Raw genomic sequence first — 27,572 nt, 5'->3', positions numbered from 1 at the left:
TTGAGAAATAGATGCTTTCGAATAACAAATTAAATTATATCTCGGATAAAAGTTGTTTAATAAAAATAGATATACATTTTTCGACTAGTACTAATTCATGTAAAGAATTAGAGACCTCGTGGAATGCTTCAATATATGTGGACAAATCAGACAGCTTTTGGCGAATTTTTCAGGGAAAAATTTCTTCAATTCAATTTTCAACAATGTGTTATAATGGGCACTGTGGTATGAAATTCCCCTAATTTTCACGTCTCACCATTTGCGATAAACACGTTGATCAATTTGATTGGTGTTTCAAATTGGGCTTTCGTCTCCATACTTTTAGTACTTCGAATCGTCAAAAAAAAAATTCCACCTAACATTTTTTTTTCCTCATTTCTTTTGTGATAAAAGTCTAATCTTCCCGATGATGAAAATCGTTTCGAGTCTGGTTTAGGCGGAGGATCAGAGAAAAAATTATTTTCCTTTTCATATATGAAAAAAGTACACATTTTTAAAAATATATCTTGATATTTTTATAGTGGGATAAAAATGCGATCATAATTAATTCGCCATACTTGAGCTTGCTGAACATATTCTATATCCGTAAGTCTTAATGGCTAAAAAATTATACGAATCTTACATCTCGATGTGCTCTATAACATATCCGAATTGCAACCAGACCGACATCTCAACTCTACAAAGCAAGCTGAAAGTTTGTACATCGGCCCATATAATGCTGCAATAACGTGAAACGAACGTTTATCTACCGTCACAGATCTAAAAGGCAACGCATATTTGTCTCGTTATTTCTGAAAAATGGATTCCGGAATCAGATATTACACGCGAATTTCACTCAAATAATTTTCACGAAGTTTTTACAACTCTGCGAATTCAAGCACCAAGTACTGTTTTCTTAAATTTATATGCATTTGGAGTTGATTTTCACGTGGCATACATTTCGCATGACAATTTTGTAAAATCTACTACATGATAAATTAAACAGATGTCGACAAATTTCACGACAAATTGAAGTATCGATAACTTTTTGAACACTGAACAATAAATACACTAAACTTCCACATCGTTTCCTAGTGTTTCATATTTAAATTATTACATGATTTTATCAACATTATATCGAGTATTCATTTTCTTTATTATACAGCAGCATTAACAACTTGAATGATGTATAATAGTGGCAATAAAAAAAACGTTAATTGTGTGCCGATGTGTTGAAAACATTTTATTACTGCTAATTAACAACGAAAAGTGCACTTTTCGAGACGATTTGAATATGTTAATCTACCATTCGGGAGATAAAAGGAATGGTGAAATTAGCATATGTTTTTCAACAATATCCAGACACAACTGCAGGTGGATGAAACAGTTATACCTTGAACTCGATCGAGAGGCAAACGACTACTCTAGACCCAAACGTAAAATAAAAACTCCGGGAACCATCTTTTTAGCTAATCGTGTACTTCGTTGCATTTCGGTATATGAATAATAATCACCGGTCGCTATATAGCAATACATTTAACGCTTTTTCGTTCGATCTAACAATAAATACCTGTTCTTTTTTCTCCAACGACATCCAATTTTATGGTGACTAATTAATATTCTAAAAATCGCTCAATAAAGTCACTCAATTTCTCTTTCTTTGGTTTTTTGTTCTCCTTCGACGTGATTCTTACAAAATTAAAAACGCTGCTGTCGGACGCACTGCGGTAATAGAAATTAAAAGTTGTGTCCGGCTTTTTATGGAAAGTGAAACAGCTGACCATGCTTGTATCGTGCTAAACGTTGGCGATAATTTTTGGCGCGTTGAGGACGTAATCGTGCCGAATTGGGACATTTGAGTGAATATTAAATTTTTCAAATAAGCTATGTTAATTGGAACTCTAAATTACGTTAGCAAACAGTCATCATAGTTATTAATCATACTGCTTAATGGTTAGTTCTAAAGTCCAGAAAGTCATTGAAGCTGAACGTTGGTTATACCAGCTGTATGCATGTCCGATTGCTGATAATTAGTTCGATCGATAAACGTACGTTACGCGAAAATATGAGTAAAATTCCAACTGTCACCGAAGGTATGTTCAAAATATTTTCAACGCTTGTTTAATCGACAGTTGAAGCGTTCAAGATTTAAGAGTCAATTCCATCTCATTTCGAAACATTGTTGTAAATGAATTCTGACTCGACGCGAAATGTTTTGGAATTTTGTCCGTTATCACTTAAGGAGATTTCGAGCAGAACCGGTTTTAATCGTAGAAAATTTAAGTCAATGCACAAAGTGCAGTCAGCAGGTAAGTAAAAGAAGAAAAATGAGTGATATGGCAACTAAACAGATCCGCCTGATCATTGGGGTGATTAAAAAATCAAGATTTGCATTGGTCGGTCGTTAAATAAGGCGATAAATTTAGGTTTATATCCCAATCGGCTAAAAACTGACCAGTCATCAATTATTTATCAGTCCGTTAACCACGAATTTCGATGACAGAAATCGCAACCGCGTCTTCTCCAACCTTCAACCAAATAATTTCCGCGAATTGGACCGAGTCTAGTACAAAGAAAAAACAAATTTGTATTCACGATGTGCGATTTTGCGGTAACATATTGCAATATTATTCAGTCCCAACGATACAAAATCATTGGAATTATGAATAACCAACATTTTTTCCAACATTCCGAGGCCACTAGACGTACACATCTTTGAAAGTAGACGCCTTGGGGTGTCTGCAAATGTTTGTCTGTAGCCGCAGCAGGAACTTGAAAGAAGCTTGAAAAACCGAGGTTTCAGTTTTTACGATCTCTCAAAGTGAGAGATGAAAATGAACGCACAAGTAGCGATAAAGGCTTGGAAAAAAACTGTACACTTTGTTTTTAATCCAGGATCACGAGATCATTGCGTGAACGAAATGAACATCGCAAGGTGTTTGATGTTTTCTAGTTTGAGCGAATTTTCTCTAACTCAACGCAGAAGCGTAAATCCTTAGGTTGTCCACCGTGTGATTAAATGTTACGATATGTCGTACATGAACATGCATTCCCACATTTGCATCGTGTTATACAACCGTTGGTTAAGCCTTGCTGCAGGATTTTCCCCGCATTTAATATATCCCTACCAGTGGTTTCCCGTGCTCTAAATGTAGGTACGCGATTACACCGACAAACACACACACAATTTCATAAAAGACTAGATCAGCGGTAAGCAAATACACACACGCACACACACACACACACACACACACACACACACTCGGATGCATTGAGGTAGGTGTGGCAAACGGCGACAATCGCTATTGGTTTCCTATTGGCGGGGTGCAACGGCGAAATGAAAGTGAACTCCCTATATAAAGGGTAGTTTTCTACAGAATATCGTCAGAGCCGATTTCATTTATCGGTCTAAACAGTGTACCTTAACGGTCAGCTAATCTACCACCATGAGAGTTCTGGTACGTTTGCAATTACAAAATTATAGGATATCATTTTTTCGCTCAAGGCAGGCTTCGACTTGTATTTTTTGGTTTCCGGCCCACCGTATCTAAATTTTGGAAAAGTAGTCTTCCGTTTTTCTCTATAGTCGTAGTCGAACGGATAAAGGATTTCACGCGTCAATCAAGTATACTTGGACAGAAAAGATCGTTCGCCTAAATTATTCCAGTCGAAAAAATCAGTTATCACAAAGACCAACGATATTGGTCCAAATCCCGATAGCACTCAGTAAAATAAAGGTGATCAGTTCCACTAGCAAACCCTGAAACTCGAAATGTTCCAAAAAGCTTAAATTATCAAGATGCAACTGATTTTTACCTGCGATTCCTGAGCGAGAGTAGAGATTAGATTCCGCGTTGAATGAATATGTTAGCCAATATCAAAAAATAAGTTCGATCGGTAGCTAGTTTAAAACAAAGGCGTGTCACAACCAGCCGCTAAAATCCTGGTAGATCGTAAACCCGGTCGAGTATCAGATTACACGCTGAAAAAAGTGCGAGCAGACATTGCGGAGACCGAACGATCCTCAAGGAGCAAACGTGTTTGTCTCGGCTGGCAAGCACAAGGCTTTCGTTGTCACGAGTGGGCTACGCGCGACTTGAGCAGACCCGGAAACGCTGAGTTCGCCTACACGGCACTAGATTTCCCTCGACCCATATTCAATGTGGCGTAATGCCCGATCCTGCAGGTCTGCTTGATGCTGGTCTCGGTGGCCTTCGCCGTCGAAGACAAAGCCGTGAAGAAGCGGGGCCTCGGATTCGACCTGGGCCACGGAGGATGGGACGCCGGCTACGGATACGGAGGATACGGTGGATATGGACACGGACACGGTCACGTCCAGACGGTCGCCATCCAAAAGACTGTCGCCGTTCCGGTCGCTCATCCCTACCCCGTCGACAGGCCCTATCCTGTCCCTGTCAAGGTATGGCCATGATTTAATAGTTGAGAAAATTAGCTTTTATGCCCAAGTAACACACAGTGAACTCGTATTCGGCTTGTGCCAGGCAGAATATAAGAATAACGAAAAGGACATACTGGAAGCCAACAGTCGACTACGTGTTAACTACAGACGTTCACCGTCGTGGTCCCGCCATGATCAACTGTGCACAAGTTGACTATAAATTAACCTGTCACTACAAAAAAAATCAGTTTCAAAAAACATTGACATTTCGATAATTACCAGATTTTTTTCATCCTGTTACGTTCGGTATGCCGAGTCTCACACTATGTTTAATTTTTGGTTCGACGTTGTCTGGATATCGATATTTGCATGGACATTCATGGGTATGAGGTTGACTGAGTTTCGACTTTGCGCTTACTGACAGTCATGAACAATCTCAAACGAGTGGTCACACGTCTTGCCTACTTTCTGAAAATTTTAAATAAACTTTTTTCATCTCTTGACACCATGCCAGCTTTAATTAATCGTCAAATAATAGTCGGCATCTCGACGATAATGATACTTGAATGATCTAGCAAGGATGGCGTAAATAAATTGACATATTTCGGGGAAATCAACTCTTCCATGCTTCCGAACCCATTATCTTACCATTATGCTGATGTACGTTTTTTGCTCTTGACATTTTTCTAGATGATTCCTAACGCAACAATCTCTAACTTTTTTCAGGTACCAGTCGCCCACCCTGTGCCTGTACCTGTACCGGCCCCCTACCCAGTGGTCCACACCAAAACCGTCACCGTTCCTGTCGACAGGCCTTACCCAGTCCCCGTAAAGGTAGCCGTCCCAGCCCCTTACCCCGTCAAGGTGGCAGTACCGGCTCCCTACCCCGTCAAGGTGAGATATGAAGAGAATTTTTCCGTCACGGTTAGTGTGGTGTTCACGGTATAACGTGGGTGTCGTAATGATGTGGGAAATCACGATGGAACCTTGCAGGTCTTGCACAAATGGACTACGTAATTATTGCATGTAAACTGATACTCATGGATAAGCAATGTGGATTGAAGACCGATGCTTCGGAAAAAATTAAACTCACAACCACATTAGACTGACACCAATCTCTATTTGAAGGGACGACAGGTTGTCGTAGCGTAGCTCCAATTTTCATGCGCGGTATTCAGTCACTCAATTGAAAAGTTTCGTTTTCGAAACTCTCTGAATTTCTCATTTCCGTGTTCCTATTGCGCCATCTGAAAAACAGAATTTTTCAGCAAATAATTACAACTTAACTGAATTTGTGTTTTTTCTCAGTTATGATAGTCAACTGAAACTGGCCTCACATAGCTTATATTGAATGCTGCTAGCAAAGATGGATATTTTTTTACTCGTTCAAGGTTGCATGAATATTCATGTCTCCAATTAATTTTATGATTTATCAAACGATTATTACACCGGTTGACTTACAGTCTTAAAATCCTTAGCTCCGCAATCTTTCATCAAAATCTGACCAACCTTTGATTTGATTTTATAATTGATTATTGGCTCCGCGTCATTCGAGAATTCTTCTGAAAATGAGAGGTTAAAATGAATACGGTTAAAATATATGAGAACTAAATGGATGATGGAAGTAATTCTTCAACCTAAACCGAAGGTTTTCGACTATATCGGATATCTAATAATCAATCATGGTCAATTAAAGAGCAAAAAATATTATATTTATGTAGCAGTGTTCCCATTCCTCAAGCACAAACTTTTGGCTCTCATATTAAAATCTCACGAATTCCAACCTCAACAGAATCAAGCGTATTTCAAACGACCAGTCAATTGCTCCGGTGAGAATCCATTCCTGATGAATTCCACCGGGAAAACAAATTTCTTGAAAAAGTGAAATGTGTATTCACAAAGTGCATAATGAAAACATCATTCTGACACAAGTAAAATGAGCTGATACTGGAATTTTATATCTACCTCATAATGGTGCAAACCTGAGCATATTCCGAGGAAATTTCTTCCATCCTCTTACAGTAGAGCAACAGTAACTGTTCCGTTTATTTTTCTAGGTGCCATCCCCAGTTCCCGTCGCCGTCCCGCACCCAGTTCCCGTCTACGTCAAACAGACAGTCCCAGTCTATGTTGGACACGGAGGCCATGGTGGTTATGGTGGGGCCTACGAGGGATATGGCCACGGCTGGTAGGAGGGAACAGGACGACAGTCCGAAACACCGTTATCACCAATGAAAACTTTGTCGCTAACAGAAGCGTAGAGATCACTGTAGCCTGTTCGCCAAAATCGTATACCATAACGCGAAAGAGTTCGCGTGATAAATCAATTTTTTAATGTTTTATTGAAAGGAATAAAATTTTTATAAACAACTACCAAAAAACTATGATGTCTGTTACTGTCGTCGATTTCATCATCGCCATCCCCGGGGTTCCGTTCTCTGGGTTACGATTTTCACAGCGAACTGTTTTGCTTTGAGTAAAATGAAACTGAGAGAATCGGGTATGAGTAAGAAAAAGCAGCTATTCTAACTCATAAACAATCGTAAGTGTCGTTGTTTCGAAAGTACAGAGGTGTGACCTCCTATAATAACGCGCCGTACTAATTATGTGCAAATGAAAGATTTCGACACATCCTCGCACAGAGGACACGGTTAGATCACATATCAGATGTTGCGTTGCTTTGCCCCGACCTCCTCTTACGAAATTAGAACTTGCCCCTGATCCTTGCCAATACCATCAACACCTGAAAAAGAAAACTCGTCCTATCCAAAAAAAAAAAAATTACTCAACTAATTGAAAAATTGCATGAAAGATTTATTTGCGCATAATATATATAAACTGATAAAAATAAAAAAAAAAAAAACACAGACATGGTGAAAAACAGCGGTAAAATATATATCAAATACACGAGGTTGTATAAAAAATAAAACTATTTTTAGCAAAATTAGAAGTACGACGACACCATTTGTTTGATTTAAGTGTGTTGTAAAAAAAAAAAATTCATTTCATCCCGAACGGATGATCATTTTTTTCGAGAAGTCACACCAGGGGCGAAGAAGACGCGTTCTCGCACCTTTCACGGTTGCGGATATTTTCCTCGCCGGCTGTAAAAGACGGGAGAAAAGCGAGTGTCAACGGAAAAAAAATCGGATCGCACAAACCGCACGCCAAAGCCTCTCACCGTGCATATAACCTACAGCTGGGTCTGGCCATCGAGGGCCGCACTGCCTCCCGAAGATCGGGTAGCCGACGATCGATCGCTAAGACTCTTGCTGCGAGTGGCGCCCCTCTCGGGGAACTTGGCACGTCCGAGTCTGGTGGGTTTTCTTGGACTGTCGCGCGGCAGGATGGCGACCATCTCGTCCATTTCATCCTCACCGGCGCGCCTTCGCCCCCGACGTCCGCACCTCCTCTTGCCCCTGCCCCTCCTCTTCCTCCTGCTGCGTTTTCCCCTGCACTTTCCCCTGCCGTGCCTCCTTCGCCTGCGGGATCGCCTGCGTCCACATTTCCCGCGCCTGCTCCTTCGCCTGCGTCGTTTCCGGCCTCCGCACCCTCCTCTTCTGCCACGATCAACCAAGTCGTCGCAGCTGATCGTCAGCCCCTTGGGGTTCGAGAGGTAGTAGCCGCTGCGGAGGTTCGATTATTTAGTTTATCAGGGTAATTCTTTGACGGATTTGTTTTCTTCTTTAATCTTTCATGCGTTTTCAAACTCACCCTTTTGCGCGATGGATCAAACCGTAGGACATCCCGCGCTTCAGGGCCATCTGGACGTGGCGCTTGAGGTTGGGTCCGGAGACGTCGTATTCCGAAGAGATGAAATTCACTATCTCGCGGGAAGTGGTGCCCTGGATATCCCGCAGCTTCCGGATCGCCGAGACGACGAGGGCGGTGTTGCGGGGCGGTTTTCTCGCTACCATTTTCAGGCGGTTCGGCTGAGGAAAGCGGGACTCTTTTTTGTTAAGAGGTACTCATCTGATCTGCGAACGTTATTTAAAAAAGATGTGTCGATCAATCATTTTTCGACATGCTTCTTGGGTCTATAATTAAATGAGAATCCGTCTCTCCCGTTGCCCCGTGAATTAGTCCAGTCCTAAAAAAGCTCCGTTATGAATGAAAGTGAGGAAAACTGATTACCTTTACTTAATTTTCTGATCTCCTATAATAAGGCACCAGGAAGAGTCTGCGCATGGATAGATATCGTTCCGCCAGCAAATTTAGAAATTGTTGCTTATTTTTTTTCTTTTAAATACTTTTAAAGAAACGTTTCCTCCGAGGGTGGTGTCGCGACTAATGAAAATTTACTCTTTTCTTTCAAACAACATCTTAGTGACGATCTTCGATTTTCCCTCAGTCCCATTGTCTTTCCGAATCTTTTGTCAGTTTTCTTTTATTCCGCAGCTCAGAATACGGGAAAGTTTATTCCCAAACTCACTGCGAGCGTTTTCGCTGATTTAGCGTCCTTGTCGCCATCGAATGACTTCGGCTAACGCCATCCTCTTCGCTCTTGATGAAATTTTCGACGGTCGGGTTACTTCGAAACAGACTCCAAACTCGGAACGGCATTTCTTCAACAATCCAATGCTCCGCTAATCGAGAGCAGATTATCGTTTTCACGAACCAATTCGCGGGCATCTTCTGATTCTGATTCTTATACCTCTCGGATCGAGAACCTTACGATCAAGCAGTCGCTGGAAGTGTTGCAGCCATATCGTAACTACGGGGTGAACTGAAAGAAATGCTCTGATCATATAACTAAATCTGACGGTGAGAAGAAACATGATATTTAGACGAACGCCAGAATTACCGTGAACATTTTGTAAAGTCTGTAACAGGTGATTTATAAAACGCCCTGAGTAGCCAGTTGATCATCACACTGTCCAAAATGAACTTCAAATCATGAATCATTCCCAAGAACTGCGTCGCAAAATCTGCAGTTTGATGCCAAATATGCCGAATCTGAAAACATAATTGAACTTTCTAGCAGTTTAAGTTTGATAAAAAATTGCACCGGCATGGTAATAAAGCACACAACATCTCTGCGGTAATTTTCAAGATACCATTACGGTAATTCTCCAACATTTTTGATAGATGAACACTGCAACGAGATTCGAATACAGAGTTGCGAACTCCGTCGAAAGTGTCTCTTGCGCTTTGAGTCCAAAAATCGAATCTCTTATTGAATATTCCAGTGGATCGATTTTGGTCTCTAAATTTTCACTTTCGATTCCAGAAGTCCTGGAAAAAAGTGCGCAGCTGGCGATTGATGTCACGTTATACGCGCAGACATCGTTTTAATACACTTGTATTTTACGTAAGAAGCATGAAAGGTTCAGTCATGCTGAAAAATATAGAAATGCGTCCATACGTGTTATGTTCCTGTAAGTACACAAAGCGTATTTACGTTGGCGATGTATATAACGCAGCGGCAAAGACTGCAGCGAGTATAAACGGCGCAACCGCGTAAAAACGGTGTAAGTTTCCGGTTTCGAAATCTGTGTACCAGTCCGCAGCGTGTTCTTTATGCAATCCACCCGGTCCTCGGTAGCAAAAATAACGGGGCTGGGAGGGGGAGAACCTTTTCACTTCCATCCCATCTTGTATCCCACCTCGCAGCTCGATCCCCGTATCCTGTTTCGCGAAAGAGGCAAGCGCGATGCCTGCACCCTGTTGACATGCTTTACTTTATCGCATTAATAACGCTCGCATAAGTAGCCATTAGCGATTCCTTCTACCAATTTTTTATACCCACACCTTACGCACGACGTATTTACATACTCTCGGTTGGATTTCCTACGCGAAATTCATACGCTTGTGTCTACATACGCATATAAATGTATTTTTGACGTGTCTACTCACGCACGTTTGATACATAGGATATTCGTGCGGCAATAATGATCAACGCAGGCTACGTAATAGTGCCGTTAAATTATTATCCTAAGTGCAAAAAATAATGGAAGTGAAATCAAAAAGACCTTTAAGAACGGACACGTCTCTTGTTTTTTTTTTTGTTGAAAATATGAATGTGTCATAATAATTTCAGGCTAGTGACAGACCGCACAAGCGTAACTCATCGGTTAGATTACTCCTACGGTTGTCATATTTTTTTTATCCCCGAATTGCGAAATTTGTTATTGATATCGTAAAAAACTCTCCTTGGGTCGTATTTACATTTTAATATCGTGTAGATGTTTCGTTATAATGTCATGTCATCAAATATAAATATAAATATAACACACCTTCGTGATAAAAATATTACGGCTGACCATTCTATCCCATTAGCTCTAACTTGGCCCAATTTGATTCTTTTTCAAGTTCTTTCGGTCCCCACAGTTTCAGTGCCAACGAAATTTGAGTCCCGCACCGTATAAGATTAATTGAAACCTTTCTCAAAATTAGTTGCTGTACCGATACTGAAGCTCAATTCTATGATCAGAAATCGTAAACGACTATTTTCTTTTTCATATTCATATGCAATCTAAGGTTCTGGAATATCCTTCATGACTCACCCAGAGAAATAAAGTGTTACAGAGACAAATAAATATTTGTTACATTTGAAACGACTAGAAAGTTGATGCGTTATAAATAAATATTCGCATCAAACATTGAAGATTTTTACCCACTTGAATCTATGTTTCACTTCGGAAGTTAAATTTGATCCAACTGAAATGGAAAGTATCTTGATATTGAATTAATTCTATTCACTGTCATTCAATTTTTAGTAGGTTCATATGCAACAAAACATTTAAACGCCTCCAGCAATCGAAATTTTTCTAGGTATTTCCTACTTTATTTCGTATACAGTCGCATGCCATTTTGCATCATTCAAAACATCTCTTCAAGGCGATCAGCAGAGGCCAACGAATCTACAATCGATTGGGATACCTACTTGACTGTAATTGATCGATAGACCAATAGTGACCGAAATAAATGTCCCATTATATGATATCTTCTGTAACGATTCAACTGTTCTTCTCTATTTAGATGACACACTTGCTAGCTTGGTTAAAATGTCAAATGCAAATCATATAAAATCCACTGAAACATATTACGAAACGTTCTATGTTGGGGATCCGCATAATATTATGAAATGTCATAAATTCTGTACCAAGCCCATATGTATACCGGAACCGTTCAGCCTTCACAGATCAATTTCTCCATCGGATCGCCGATAATGTTATGCTAGTCCGAATCATAGTTCAGCGATTTTGTACACGCCTTTTTATAAGCCATCATTTAACTCACAACGTTAATTTCACTCATACGGCTGTTACGGAAGCTAACGACCATATGAATCGGACAGGAAAACTGACTACGCTTTGATATTGAGGTGCTCGGAGCTAATACTGAATACAATAATAGAATGTTGATAAACCGCATGGTTATGAACCAGGAAAAATACATATCGAGATTTTTTCCACACTGGAAGCTGTGATGGATGATCTATCCGTTGTAATTTAGGTGAAGGATATCTGTCTTGTCAGATAAAGATTTTCGCCTGGCTCAATCGCGATGTTAATATAATATTGAGATACGTGCTGGCTTCTCATTCGCGAACATATTGATAAATTACCGCTAGGCAGATCAGTGGGAGAATTCTGAAAGTTTGAGTTTCGATATTGAAAAATTTCACTAGACTACATTACACATATAATGTAACGTATGTTATACACAGGATTGCGTGCCGTAAATAAGATTCTCGTTACGTCATAATATGTTATAAGTCGGTATGCAACTGCTTGCGCCGAGTAGCGATGGTTTGGAACTCGTTTAGAAATTCTTCTAGCTATCCACTGAAGAATGGAACGTACCAGGTGTCGTCTTCACACGTTTAATTTTATTGCTACTAAGCGTGTATTAAGAATTAACGCAATATGTATGAGATTTGCTTGCTAGAATCCAATATTGAGCAATATATGCCTGCGTCAAATCTTGTCGCACAACTGTTAAAACCGTCACGTAACTAGAGTCGCGAAAATTGTCATTTGTCAGAAATTTATATAAACCTCGGTTAATCGGCTCGTTAATCATCGCGCGAGTCGCGCAAATTAGTGGTCAGAATTGCAAAAAAGATCGTTCGGCTACCGGACAAATTCCTTAAATATTGACTAGACGTACCCGCGTTTCGAATACCTGATTTTAATGCGATACCGAAAACATCTTTCGGTCACCTTGTCACAATTTTTGTTTACAAGAATCGAAATTCTCGTTTATGGCCCAGAAACTGACCCTGCCACTGATCGTGTCTCCCCTTGTGACTCGCCATTCTATATGATACGCCACAGTCTTACAAAGCTTGAAGTTTATTTTCGCCAGACAAAGATCCGCCATTACTACCAATACCTACTGCATTTATACATATATTAGTGAAAACGGCTGTAGAACTATAGAATCGTTTCACACGCCTGTGAAACAATCGGCGTTCGACGAGGTCATGCAGAAGAGTTTCTTTGTTCTCTGGACGAAAGAAAAAATTAGTTTCGACATTCCGCGATCTTGCAAGAAGGAAAGAGAGGGAGTACAAAAAGAAGATCATCCTCGGTTTCGGAATGAGATGTTTTGTGAAATTGGATTGAAAGGAGAGCGAGCATGACGATTAGGAGCGAATCCATTTGGGATTTACGAAAATTGTCGTAAATCACGAGGAAGTAAAGTAAGATAAGGAAAAAAGTACAGGTATCGGCGTTGAATCGAATCGCTAATTGGATGTGCATATTTTGAGATTCAAGGGGAAGATGGCAAGCTTCAAGATCGAAGCGTCAAGGTCCAGCACCAACCCAAAGAAGTGCAACCGCGTCGACGTGTGTTATTCGGCGCAAAATGAGTATCAGGTCCTCGATGTAGATCTGGGAAAATTACGTAAGGAACGCGTCGTCGCGTCGTGGCCCCCCCGGGAAGGGACCTCCTGCGGAGGGTTTGCAATTCGTATAAAAGAGGACCATCTCCGAAGAGTCTTCAGTTGCAAGCTCGAAACAAGCATAGCAGCATGAACGCAAAGGTACAACTTCATCATACTCGGTTTAACCGTTATAAACAACAAGTGATCGCATTATAACAGCATCGTAAGAGGTGTTTGAAATTCGAAACTTACGTCAGCACCATACAGTTTTTGAGAAAGTCGTTCATCGAGAGACCGCGGGACTTGAGTCAAGCTAAATTTTTACAAATATGACGAGCTAACGACGTGCCGGATATTTTTTGACAAAACTAAATCCGTTGTTAACACGGTTTTAATACTCGCCTTTCGTCCAACGGTTCTTGATCTTAGAAACTGGTAGTACCAGGAGACGTTTTAACACTAACCATACCGGCACTTCGCGTATCCCTATTCTTACCGTAGTAAAACCGGTCATTTGATCGGGTCTAGTACGTTTAGAGTTAAAGATCTTGGCAAATGTCAATTTCGTATTTTTACAAATTATAAACATCTTACGAGGAAGTCAATATGAATTAACTTGTTAGAAATGAGAAAAAAATCGTATTTTTACTCATTTTGTCACAGTTTTCCAAAAAACGATAGTTGGAATACATTTTAGTATATTAATCATCAGTACTTCACGATAGTAACAGCAACAGAAGTTAACCGATTCCACAAAAATAATTCGCTTGTCGCGTGATTCTGAATTGATCCTTAAAATGATTACAATTATTGCATTCTCCAGCTCTTCAGAAACAAAGTCTCATAAACCGTGAATATCTGGATAATAAAATGTTTGTCATAGATGTTTGAATTTGAAATTGAATTTAAATCGACTCGTCTGAAAATGTCTTCAAAAAATTGCTCTTTTTCCGAAATAACGCTGTCAAAGGAGCATTGTATAAAAATTTGTTTCTGTTCGTACGAAATTCTGATGTCGAAATAAGAATCGACTTGAAATCAAATGCACATAAGCATTCGTTCGTTCGTTTCTAACAAACGCTCATTAATTACATTTTCAAAAAGCGTTCTTAGAGCTCACTAATACATGGCCTCGTTAACGCAACATAACCTAATCTAAGACACATGTTCCAGGTGATAATTTTTTTCGCCCTCGTGGCCCTCGCCATTGCGGAGGAGCATAAGCCAGAAGCCAAGCCTGCGAAAGCAGGTGTAGCACCAGTTGCGGATGCTTCCAAGGCTGGGGCTAAGCCAGCGGACTCGAAGAAGGACAAGCGAGGACTTCTTGGACTCGGCTACGGATCCGGATGGAACTCAGGTCTCGGCATCAACAGTTATTCTTCCCTGGGATCTGGCTTGAGCTACGGATCTGGCCTCAACTACGGATCTGGTATCGGCTACGGATCTGGTCTCGGCTATGGCTACGGCTCCGGTCTCGGTTTGGGCGAAAGTGTCAGCTCAGTGACGATCACTAAGGAAGTCCCAGTCGCGGTTCCCCACCCAGTTGCCGTCCCCGTTGAGAAGCACGTCGCCGTTCCCGTAAAAGTGAGTAACCGTCAGTTGCACTCTCTGCTTCGATTCCAACCCGCGGTCCGATTCTTGATCCTCCTCCCTCCTTCTTGACTTGAGGAATGGAATAGCGTTACGACGATGGAGGGATCGTTGGCGTGTCTTAAGGAAGGGAAGATGTGGCCCAAGGTAGCGTACGCGGTTCACCAACGAAGACCTCGGACTCGATCCACGCTCCATTAACCAGACGCTTATTACTTCTCGTTCCTACGCATATTGGAAACACCCAACCGCGGATTCTCATCTCTACGCAATAGCTTGAATCGCCCTGTTATGCTAAATTCTTTACAAGCGTGACTTCGGTCCGCATGAGTGATTAGAGAGGAGTAGGAGGAACGGTCATTATTCTCTCAAACCAATAATTCATCAACTGTACTTCGAGTCCAAACTGCCACCGTTACGCTTGGCACAATTTTTCTCTCCAGTGTTGTTTAAAACTACAGTACAAGAAGTGCTAAAAAAACTTTTACCTTCGAATGGCCCCAGTGGTCCGACTTTCCCAAACTCAGAGTCCACGCGCTATGATCTAATGCCTTAAAAATACCCATAACAGTATAAAACGGTTGCGCAGTAGCTGGTGTGTCGCCAAGCCTGTTCGAGCTGCCTGTCGCTACCTCATCAATTAACTTACCCTAGTAATACATGTAATTGCAGATCCAGTGTAATATCGTATTTTCTCTTTCCCCTCCAGGTGCCGTACGCCGTTCCTGTCGACAGGCCGTACCCCGTCCATGTGCCAAAGCCGTACCCAGTTGAGGTCACCAGGCACGTACCCTACCCCGTGGACCGTCCTTACCCAGTCGCCGCTCCGTACCCCGTCAAGGTCCACGTTCCGGCCCCTTACCCAGTTGGAGTGCCCCAACCCTACGCCGTTCCCGTTGTGAAGCACGTCCCAGTCGCCGTTTCGCAGCCTGTTATCATCGAGCGTAACAACGGATGGAACTCAGGATGGTCTGACGCGTCCAGCTACTCATCCTGGTAAACGTGAGCCTCGATGTGGAAGGAGCACGAGTCGGAAAGTGTTTTATTCTACGAATTGATTGTGCCTATTGCACAGACTTCGTTTCCACGAAGAACCGATTGCTCACTTATTAACGGAACCGGAAGCAGGGATAAGAAATAAAGGGGAAGAAGGCCTTGTCCTGGTTTTCCATGGTTTTCTAACACCCTCAATTCGTTGAATTGAACTATAAATATACAAGTGCTCCTTATTTGGACATTCGAGATCATTCAGGAGAATAGTGCTCATTTTATTAATGTTCTTATTATTTTGCAATCTCGTTCCAGCATTTGTGTACATTTTTCTTTTGCGAAAAAAAAATGTATACATCTATGCGAACGTTTTACACGTTGTGATGCTATTTGCATTATACATACACATACCACGTGTGTTAACTATAATAAGAACTTTAACATTTCTGTTCAATAAAAATTGTTAAATATACATGGATATGAATATGTATTTTTGGATTAATTGCGCCTTTGTTCCTACCCATTTGAAATAAATAAATGAGCACCTTCGCAAAGAGTTAATTCTAGATCTGATGATAGTCGATCACGTGCCAAAAGTTCTCGAATTAGTGAACTGCGTGACTTGTGATAATATTGCAACTTTTCGATTTCGTAATAACGTAATAAGATTTCGTACGAATCTCTTGAAAAACAATCAAAATACCATGAAGTACCTGTAAACAACGTTAAGATGAATTTCAGGGTACGTAGTCCTCGCTCTACTCGTAAGCATTCCAAGACTTGATATACGAATCTTCAGGGATGATGTGGTTCAATGACGAAGCTTTGATACAGGAAAATTTTAATGATGGAGACCTGCATAACAATCAGTGCTTATGTTTACATTAACATTTGAAGCGGTTGATGAGTTCAGAATAAACTTTTTCTGTCGCTTTCTTACTAGAAAGTCTCACATTAAGGGATCATCTCAGTGTGACCGCCCTAAAGATCACTGATTTTCGCGATTTTTTTTTTCATGGTTAGGATATCCTAATCGGTCTGGGTTTTTTTTAATAAATTAAAGCAGCGATGTAGAATACAAAATGATTTTTGTTGCGGTGATTTTATAGTTTTTTATTATGGTTATTGATTATCAAAAATGTTGTAAAAAAAAAAGAGTCCTCATCAGTGTCCACTTTTCCGGGCTCAATTTTGATCTGAAACAAAAATTTCAAAAAGATTATTAATCTATAGGAAAGCCGCTATCGTCCTATGGGAGCTTTTTTTTTTTAATTTCCTCTTTTTTTTCTCGAAAACCTGTCGAAAAAAAGGCCAAATTCACTACTTTTTGTTCAAATCGCCGCCATTTTATCAAAAAAAATTTTAAAAAAAACCTGCATAGGACGATAGCGGCTTAATGAAATTTTTGTTTCAGATCAAAATTGAGCCCGGAAAAGTGGACACCGATGAGGACTCTTTTTTTTTACAACATTTTTGATAATCAGTAACCATAATAAAAAACTAAAAAATCACCGCAACAAAAATCATTTTGTATTCTTCATCGCTGCTTTAATTTATTAAAAAAAACCCAGACCGATTAGAATATCCTAACCATGAAAAAAAAAATCGCGAAAATCAGTGATTTTTCGGGCGGTCACACTGAGATGATCCCTTAAATTATTATCAAAGTGATATATTTTTAAAATGCGAAAATTTTCGTAAAAACGGGAAGAAACAATATCAACATATGAACAAACGCTCGAACATGGTTTCTCGTTTGAATTGTTTAGAATTGTAAATATGTAGTCAAAAATCTAGTATATTGCTTCACTTTCATTTTATGATGATGCATTCTCGACAATCTTTCCTAAACACTTTTTTAATCACGCATTGAGGTCGTATATTTAACTTTTCAAAATTGCACTGAGATATTATTATTGACTATCTAAAAAAAAAAAAAAATGCCTTCGACGAGTAAAATTGAAAATTCTTTGTGCGATCACTCTTTTAAACCGATTTGGAATAAAAAGTCGATAAATCAATACAAGAGTATTTATTTTCAGCTCACCAACATCCCTCAACTGCGAGAACATCAATTTCGTTACGGTGGGCAAACAACTATTACTTTGAATACATGCATCCGAATATTATTCAAAACTCTTTGCTCAGTGCCAGCGGATAGGCAACCAAAGTTACATTTGAGGTCTGTACAACCATTTCTGAAAATAGCTAACTTGGTAACTAACGCATGCTCCGTCACTCATTGTCAGAAAGGAATATCTTTCGATAAATAACAGTAGACAGCTTGAATGTAGATTCGGTTGCTTATCTGCTGGCGCTGAGTGGAGATTAAGTGTGAGAGTTGCACAGAAAACTTCGGTATACAGCCTTCGAAAAATTTTAAAGATGGTTTGAAAATCAAAAATTAACCAGCAGTTTATTTAACTCGACATTCAAAGCTGAAGATGCTGTTTAGTGCGATTATTATGCAGGAGCAGTATGCACGCTTATTGGTTAATGCGTTCGGAATTGTGTGGACAAATATAGGCGTATTGCAATTAAAATGAAGGCGTAGTTAAAGTGAAGGTGTTATTCTTCTCTGAACGGAGTCATGGGAATAGTTAAAAAACGAAAGAGGGAATTATGAAGATTTTTAGTGAAGTCACGAGGGTCGAAAATTAGCTGGACGTTGCGGCTGCTGGTCGTTCAAGCTTGTTTAAGTAATGAAATTTGATTGTTGTCTTTAGAGAACGCTACCCAAGACATTAAACTAGTTTTTATCATCGCCGTTTATGAAACTGATGACCGTGAGATCTCAAAAACTCATCAACTAATTCCATTCAACGGAAGCTCATTCGATTTTTAATTGAATTCTCAATATCCGCTACTAAATATAACATAATCTATCAATCATTTATATTTATATAGTTGATGAAGGTTCGAAGAGTCCGTTGAACTAAAAATTCAAGCCATGTTCTTTTTTTTTTTAATTAATAAATCGTAAAATTCAGTGATCTTAGAAATATCCCTTCCATCCAATCGTGGTATCAAGCAAAGGTGAACATTGAAGCCTTGACGTGTTTTTCTCAAGTTCCATATTCAGTTTCATATTATAATTATTGAAAATAGAAAGTTAGTTACTATCGAGCGATAAATAATGTAGTTTTATTGTTGATAGAAAACTCAAGGCGATAAAAGTTTCGTTTTGAATCACCGTCTAGATGCCGGTAACGTATCAATGGAAACGATTTCTCATACGGATAGACACATCACGTTTGTCTACATCAATTCTTCCAAACTTTTGATACCCACTGACGTTATTACCGAGAAAATAATTAGTCTTTAGAATGGTTTGATAGGTGAATAGTGTTTATTTCTTATTGTTAGCGATGACGTTGCTTCAAATTGTAATATGACAATATAAAAATTAGTTCGCAAGTTTTACAAAAATAACTATCAACGTATCATGTGAAATATTTTAGCTCACCGAATCAATCGGTCACATTATTGCAGACTCATAAATTAAATAGCGATTCTCCCAGAAATCGTGACATAAGATTTGGAAGTACAATTAGCTCGAAGAGTTGCAGACAAAAGTTGAATTACAATTATCATCAATAGAACGGCTATGCCTAAATAGTTGAAAATAAATGTAATGGCAATGCTTATATGCTTTCAATTTCCAAATTGCGAAAACCTTAGGTTTCAAACTAGAATTTTTTTTTGAGTCTCAGACTATTGCCGACAGAAAAATGTATCAGAAATTAAACACCAACTGATGAAATGTACCAACTGTAATTTCGAAAGTAAGCTTCATCCACTTGTGATTTGAAAGCCTTACCAGAAACTGGAATTTTAAATCAACGCGCTTCAATCTACATTTCAACCATTTCGACAGTTTCATTCGCTGAGTGACACTTTTTTACACGCTCAGCCATGGTTTGGTCCAGATCACATTATCGGTAGACGGTAGAAAGTTGGTGAACCGACAAAGAAGACCGGTCTTACCGTGGTCCTGCCCAAAGGCAAGCAAACATACGTGTACGTTAAACAGGTTGCATACCGTTCAGGCTCACGAATAAAGTTGCTCCGACCAGCAGTAAACAGCTCATTACACTCCACGTAACTCATAAAATATTATGATTGAACTAATGGCACGTCGACAGTCATGAATCTCAATAATTGCATAAAAACAACGTAGATCAATACCAGTAGCGTTTCACCATCGCACCCTCACTTGTCATTATGTTACGGAAGTTTATTATGGATAGCCTTAGGGGACTCAAGACCATTGCGAAGTTCAAATGCACGTCCCATGAGAGGAAATTACCTAGCTTTCTGACTGCAGAGTCCAGTTAAAGCTGATCGATCAACACCTTCTCAGGGTTGAAATCCTAACAAAGGTTATCGGTATTCGGGCCGTATTCTCTGGGTTTTTTAGGGGTACTGATAAAATTTCTGTACAGGTATAAGCAGCGCCGGACATGACAGAGTATAATGACCGGCTAAGATTTTCTTGGGTGCCGTAAATGCACGAATTTTTATTACAAAAATACATACAAAACAAAAGTCCTACAGGGTGGATCAACAAGAGACATTAACAAACAAAAACTTAACAATGACTTTGGCCACGGCGGTAGATTCGTGCTTTGATCCTTCCGGGTGTCAGTGCTGGGCCGAGTAGTCCGGCTGAGATCCATGGAAATTTTCATTTCCGTAATTTGAGTTGTGGCCACCCTGATCATAATCGTTCCCCTGAGACTCAACGGTGTATGAATTGTAGCTCTGTTCTCCGTGGCCGGCACCTTCGTCGTTCCCACCGCTGTATCCACCTTGCTCGTAACCGGTCGACTCACTGTGCTGTGGGTAAGGTACCGCATGGGGCACCGGATACAGGACTGGTTTGTTTATGGCAACCGGATGTGGAACTGCTACTGGCTGCGGGAAAGGTACTGGCTTCGAGACGAGGAGGGGTACCTGTTGCTGGAGCTCGTAAGGTACCGGCTTCGATATCTCGATCGGAATGTGATGGGGCACCTTCACGATCTGAGGCACCGGAACTGCCACTGGATGGTTGACCGGTACCGGAACCGGGATGTGTTGAGGAACCTGGGGGAAACCGAACGGATTTGAGTAAACTGGTGGTGACACGGGATACGTTGGAACAGGGAGATCGGTATGCTATGAAGCAGATGAACCAGAAGTTCGTTTTGCAGAACAAAATCACCAGCAAAATGGCAGTTCGGTCAGCAAACTTCGGGATGACTGTAGACTCACCTTAACTGGGTAGGGCACGGGAACCTTGACAGCCACGGTCTTTGTGATCCTTATGATCTTAGTGGGTATTTCCTGGAGATGCACAGACTGCGAGAGGAACTTTGGTTGAACTGAGAGTCCGTGACCTCCAGAGAAGTAAGACGCCTTCGCCGTGGCCAAAACCACCGTCAACAGAAACTGTGCGATTTTAAAGAGTTCAAGATCACTATTTGCATAATTTTCTCATGAATATGAGCGGGAAGGAACTATCGGGGTGCCTGACTCTGGATAGGTTCTTTGATTAGGGCATTAAGGAAGCGGAAGTAACTTTAGTGGATACATCAAGTCAGTATATCAATATATCAAGAAATCGGTACGAGAAATCTGGTGAAATATTCAAAACTTCCGGTGAGTTCAATTTGTTATCAAACTAATAATACGGTAGAATGGTAAAAATGGGTTGTAACTGCTTCGTCGGAGACTTACAAATCGGAACATGATTGCTTTTGAGATTTGGGTGGTATTTACAGTGAGGCGAACTTCACTGACCATTTCAGAGCGTCCAGTGGCTTATATATGAGGACCTTCACCGTGACAGATCCGAAGAAAGCACTCTCTATCTAACTGACTTGCCTACGTTCGCAAATGTCTTCTTTTTTCCGGTAACCGGGTTCGTCGCCCGCTCACTTGCCGTTTCCCGTCGAAGAAGAAAGGTCTCCTACTCCTCGTCGCGAACTCTCAGCAACTTCTCGACCTTCTCCGGTCTCCGATTCCTTACTGCTTCTCCCCTTCTCCGTGGAGACTGGATTCGAGTGCAACCGAGTGTATCCACTAGTCATTATACCTGCAAGAAGTACGCTACAATTATGGAAAGAATGCTGCTTCGACAGTATCAACGAGACAATAGCTCTCATCAATACAGTAAATCGTATCTTACATATTCATCTTTAGAAAAAATTAAGTTCATCGTACGACATTCCGACAAACAGAAATTATGACAACTTTCCGAATTGCCCGGTTATCACGTTATTGAAACAAAAATTACACGTATATACTAAGAACGAGTATTGGAAATGAGATCGATGTGAGTCAAAACATTTGTAATTCAAAATATGCTGTACAAACTTTGGTCATTTTTGTCTCTATAACAAGCATGTTCTGCGAACCTGCAGAGTATGTTAATGTCAAATGAGAATTTTTTAACACTAAGCTGAGTTTACAGGAGACTCGAAAAGTCATTACTGAGTTTCCCATAGATACTAGAAGGTTCGCATGACTCAAATGTCAGTTTATTCACACAATATAAACTGAGTGATAGTCCAGTGCCCTTCGCGAAAACGTCACGTCCGATTGCAAGCTGATAAAACCAACACGCTATGTGTTTTTACATGCAATAAATTTTACACTCGTTCCATGCCACTTTAACTTCCCACAACGGCATGATTGCACGTCACAATGCAGCCGGAATATGGATGTCAAAGCTAGTACAAAACTCAAAGCTATTTCACTTACGAGTATACTATGTATTTGCGAATTTGATTGGAGAGCACTTCAACATTTTGAAAGTCTTGACAGTGTCTCAATCTTTTGAAACTTACAAATAAGACCCGCCTATAAATATAGTGGAGTAATTGAAGTCGCCAACGCCTGAATAAGTAACGGTGCTGAATTTGTGGAGCAATAAAACCTCGCCCATGTTATGAATTTCCGTACAATTACGCACAAGAAGGAAAATCGCACGCGTGTATCAGAAACCGGTAATCACACTGAAATTGATGAGTTCCGTTTCTGCGGTTTGAATCTAAGCCTGCGTCCTGTGCAGTATGTCTGTGCAGCTAGATAGTAGGTAAAAGAAATTGCATTTACAATTATCTTTACCATTAATGAAATAATCTCCGTCCCTATCTTGAGTAAAATAATCAGCAATTACTTCGTCAGTGAAAGTGCAGATGACCACAGATTTGCGATAAACGTCCGCGTTCAGGTTTTGCTTAAAAAGTGAGAATTTTGAAAGGTTTATTCAAGAGGAATTTAATCTAAAGCGAAATCCATACCGAGGAAGAAATGTTTTGTTGCAGGAGCAAATTTTAGAGAGCAGCTCGCTGAACGTACAGGTGACAACGAGGACTAGTTTTTTTCTGGCCTCGTACCTCCATTAAATCGCGATATTTTTTGCCGCAATAATCGGCGCGAGATTTGAATTGATCGACACTGAGAAAGAGCTAGTCTAACCGGCAGCAGTACTAAATTTTCATGACTCACTATACTATACTGAACGAAGAAAACAAAAAGTATGATAAAAAGATGGACGATCGCCGATCAATTCTTGTCAGTCCGGTAACTGAGCACGAACCAGTCACTGAATAAAAGCAAAAGTTGAACTATTATTTATCCAGTGATCTTTCTCCTCTCACTTTCGCTGTAAGGTGTGTACCTACATTTACCCAGTTTCGATACGGGCTAAAAACATGGAATGACGGTGCGCAAATGCTGGCCACCAACCATCCAAGATCAATGTCAAGCGGTACAGGTAGTACTGATCGAGAACTAGATCGAACCGTGAGGGACTTGGAAGAGGTGGATTTTTTTATTTTCTTGTTACAGTACCGAGTTTAGTTACTTACAAGAAACATTAAGTCCCATTTTAATAGATTTTAATGAGAAAGAATTAAGGACGAATCGATCGAACCGTTTGAATCAATAGATAGACGAACAGACGTAATTATTTCAAAAATCTGATAGTAAACAGGAATGAAACAATATTCTTTCTCAGTAAAAAAAATTAATCTGAGCGAATTCGAATAACACGAGACAAAATGTCAACACTTTAAGAAAAGGTTTAAGAATTAGAATGTTCAAAATGATTAAACTCATTTTACTCATTGAATAGAACCCCACAGATTTTTTAAAAAACATTAGAAAAATTTTAGATGGCAGTAAAGTTAAAACGCGCGAATGTAATTGTTGACCAATGTACATTATACCGCACTCAGAGTACTCAATATGCAAATCTATTTTTACGATCTGTAGAGATTTTTATGGATGTTTGCCCAAAAACATTGAAAGTGGATGAAAAACACCAGATTTTAATCGTATTGAACGTTCGAATTATAAAACCTTTTCTTAAATTGTTAATATTTTAGCTTTTGTTGATGGAAATTGTTTAGATTCATTTCTTTGAATAGTATAAGGATCTTGTTTCGTTCGCGTTATCTATCATCGACGCAAATAACATTCCTGGAGATTTGTTGCGCAGTTTTTTTTTCTCTTCGAACATTCAATTCAGAGGACCCGCCATTCATCCTTAACCGTGACATTTTGTTCTAATCACTTGAATACTACTTATGCTCTTCCGTGACGATTTCTACTCAAAGCTCAAACGAAATCGAATTCAATCTGATATGTGGTTGTCTTTGATCCACGTTTATAGTGATGCATATTAGATATTACACGGATTTTATACCAAATCTCAATACCTATTGAAGTTCATCGATTCAAACAAACGATAAATTACTTTGTTGTTATATGCACACGAAATGTTTTGATCGAACCACTTTCGAAACAGTTCACACTCCCGGCATCGGAATTAAACAATAGTCTGCATTGTGTATGATAAAGTTTAACAATGAGTTTATTGAAAGTGAATGTTTTACTCAACCCTAGTTCTTTTGTTCTTTTTAACGAGCCAAGCGAAAGGCGGCAACTGACGGACATAAAAGAACCAAGCAATTCATTTGGAACAACCATTCGTGCAGTTTTCTGCACTCGCCGTTGTCAGCGGCAGAAACGTAAGCGTTTCCCAAACTCAAGCATTTCAACTCTTACTTTGAAGAAGACCACATACTAGATACGTGGTATTTCTGCACCGAATATCCTGCTGAATATAATAATCGAGTTTTCAGCTTCGCGTGCCTTTAATTGAACGGATATTTGATTCGAGGCAAGATCTGTTCTACAGTGTCAAATATTTACTACTCTTTATAATTCGACAACTAATGGTGATAGTGTTCCTGTCCGAAAACGCTTAATGGAAACACCAATTATTTTTTTCTCATTAGAATCGGGGAATGATTATTCCATCGAAATACTGTTCCGCCGAGCGGTACTTTCACTGCTGCACAAAACGACCAACTCCTCCCATACGTATTTCCCCACTTCCAATTTAACGTTGCCCGAACAAGAGCGAAACAAAATTCGATGCGAGAACTAAATTGTTTCTATGCTCTACACCTCGTCATCAGTGATAAAGAACGCTCCATAATTATGTTCCCACTGTAAGTGAAAGCTAATATTGAGATGAATGTTATTAGTTAATAGCGGACCTCCCTTCTGTCATCGTGAAAGAATCAATCACACCTACATTCAAACATTATTATTAATTGTGTACGAAGTGAATTATCAAAGTCCAATACCTACGGCAAAACACATTCTATCTTCAAACATGCTTTCAGTTTCAATGTTTGCTGTTTTATTGATCCCCAGGTAGACGGAAGAGTCGACGTGTGTAGAATGAATGAAATTTGACATTACGAGAATCATATACTCGTATAATCATGAGCTAGCCAGCTGTACACTGAAGATCATTAGTTAAGAGTGATGAATGACTCGAGATAAACTGTAGCCCAGTAAAAATGTTCTTACAAGTACCGCCGTTTAGACACTCTCCCTGAAATGCTTCGACGCTAACCGCGTTCTATAATTACGTATCCAGAGCCACCTTTCACTGGAGAAACCAAACTGATTAATGAATCACTCCAAGTGCGCTCGATTCCATTTCTTGTATCATGTACGACAACCGTATAGATATAATTCGCGAGTACTCATTCTCGCCAAATGCGCCTGCTGCACTGCAACTTGCCGTACACACCGTCTCCTTCTTTTCACTTTCCAGAACAGAGCTACAAAATATTAAAATGTATTCAATTGATAATATGATTTACACCAATTGACTTTCGATATGTAACAACAATTGATACTCAATTGAATTTCACGATACACAAAAGCATGGTTTAGATTCGCATTAAAATATGAAATTTTACAAATGCCAGCGCAGCTCAAGTTTTCTACACAGGATAAAAAAGCGATTTCCTAAAACGTACATCTGAATAGTTAGACCCTTGTTTTCATTGGTTGGATTTTCTATAATTTAATCATTTCGATCACAACCAGCCGTGAAAATAGTATTTATTGCGGAACTTTCATCACTTTACGAACTAATTCAATTAATTGAAATACCATCAAGTATGATCGATATCTTTTGTCGTCAATATTCTTTTTTTTCTAACGAGTCGGTTCCTTCGTTTTTCGTGAAATTGTTTCTTATTGCATTATTTTATTCGTTTTATGGCAATTCGCGTAAAATTTCCAATAAACATCGTATAAACTGTGTCGGAGTCCTTCGAGACTTGCGAATTTTTTGTTCGATGCAATCATACCAACATTTTTATAATGACCTGTGTTTCGGATAGGTGAGGTCCAAAACCTAAAAATTCACAGATATTAAAAAAAAAAAATTTTTCTACCGATACCAATGCTGTTCTGATATCACTAGATGAATGGATGAATGGTAAAGAAGGAAGGATGACTGGTAAAAAAAATTAGGAAGAATAGCAATTAAAATATGAATTTCAAACAAGTCAAACATGGTCCTTAGTTATTTTAACTCTAATAAACTCTGAATAATTACTTTATAATCGATAAATTCACAGCTAAAAACGTGTTAGAATATCGTTATATTACCAAAATTGCCGAAAATTATGTTTCTCTGCTACTTAGAGTGTGATAAACCAGAGTAAATTATTGGAAACATAATGATAATTTTTCGACTAATTCTTGTGAAAATAATTCACCTATGACATTAAGTTTTAGAGATGCACGGATAGTTCAATAATTAACCAATCATAAATATATTAAAAGTATTTCTTTCGATGTAAATGAGTTTTACGAGTTCTTTCTTGTGCTACCTTTATAACTTAACCAAAATGTATACATAAACCTATACGAACGACCGATTTACCGGACTTAATTCGATTTTTTTGCTCTTCTACGTAATTCAAGTACGTATTGAAAGAAGCAACCATAAATTTTTTTACGATTTTTTGGATTAAACGTATCTTCCATAGATAAGCATAAGAGATACGTATTTTCATCTTCTGTGTATGTATTAGCACAGGTGATTAAAGTTTTCATCGTGTTAGTCCGGAGATGAATCTTTGTTATCAGTAGCCATCGATATGTTAAAATCGTACGTCCAAGTATTATGTCATAACAAATTCTTCGTTTATACTGTTTTTCGATTTAGTATTCATGCCCATTCCTGATGGCATGCCATTTGAATTCTAAATTTCAGCAAAATATTTTTTCTGGCTCTCCAGCTGCTGATTGTTTCAATATGGAGTAACTTCGGCTCAATTTTGACATTGTATTGCGTACCACGGTACTTATCGTAATATTTATTAACGAAGCTGAAAAGTTTCATAGTGATACATGTATTATTCTATATAACTTGTAAATTGCTACTAAGCCCACTTAGAAATTTATGGA

At 39.4% G+C, this 27,572-nt stretch overlaps 3 protein-coding genes and 1 long non-coding RNA gene across 4 annotated transcripts; 2 read left to right on the top strand and 2 right to left on the bottom strand.

Annotated features, from left to right (window-relative positions):
* The first annotated feature begins 3,369 nt into the window (after positions 1–3,369).
* On the top strand, positions 3,370–7,178 carry LOC107216787 (cuticle protein 63-like). The gene is made up of 4 exons (XM_015654074.2): positions 3,370–3,437; positions 4,166–4,399; positions 5,105–5,272; positions 6,436–7,178. The coding sequence occupies exons 1-4, from the start codon at positions 3,426–3,428 to the stop codon at positions 6,568–6,570; spliced, it is 549 nt and encodes a 182-aa protein (XP_015509560.1). The 5' UTR covers positions 3,370–3,425; the 3' UTR covers positions 6,571–7,178.
* A 630-nt stretch (positions 7,179–7,808) lies between these two features.
* Positions 7,809–8,605, bottom strand: LOC107216765. The gene is made up of 3 exons (XR_006905069.1): positions 8,513–8,605; positions 8,093–8,355; positions 7,809–8,004 (listed from the first exon to the last, which is right to left on the bottom strand). It is a non-coding gene; the product is annotated as an uncharacterized LOC107216765 (long non-coding RNA).
* Positions 8,606–13,246: 4,641 nt separating this feature from the next.
* Positions 13,247–16,272, top strand: LOC107216786 (zinc finger protein 512B). The gene is made up of 3 exons (XM_015654072.2): positions 13,247–13,373; positions 14,388–14,798; positions 15,514–16,272. Exons 1-3 carry the CDS (start codon positions 13,362–13,364, stop codon positions 15,802–15,804), a joined length of 714 nt encoding a protein of 237 aa, XP_015509558.2. The 5' UTR covers positions 13,247–13,361; the 3' UTR covers positions 15,805–16,272.
* A 4,012-nt stretch (positions 16,273–20,284) lies between these two features.
* On the bottom strand, positions 20,285–21,661 carry LOC107216777 (MAGE-like protein 2). The gene is made up of 3 exons (XM_015654064.2): positions 21,516–21,661; positions 21,051–21,227; positions 20,285–20,882 (listed from the first exon to the last, which is right to left on the bottom strand). Exons 1-3 carry the CDS (start codon positions 21,579–21,581, stop codon positions 20,439–20,441), a joined length of 687 nt encoding a protein of 228 aa, XP_015509550.2. The 5' UTR covers positions 21,582–21,661; the 3' UTR covers positions 20,285–20,438.
* Positions 21,662–27,572: the final 5,911 nt, after the last annotated feature.

The sequence above is a fragment of the Neodiprion lecontei genome, chromosome 6, assembly GCF_021901455.1.
Source record: "Neodiprion lecontei isolate iyNeoLeco1 chromosome 6, iyNeoLeco1.1, whole genome shotgun sequence".
NCBI lineage: Eukaryota > Metazoa > Arthropoda > Insecta > Hymenoptera > Diprionidae > Neodiprion > Neodiprion lecontei.
This window is presented reverse-complemented; position numbering and strand designations above follow the sequence as displayed.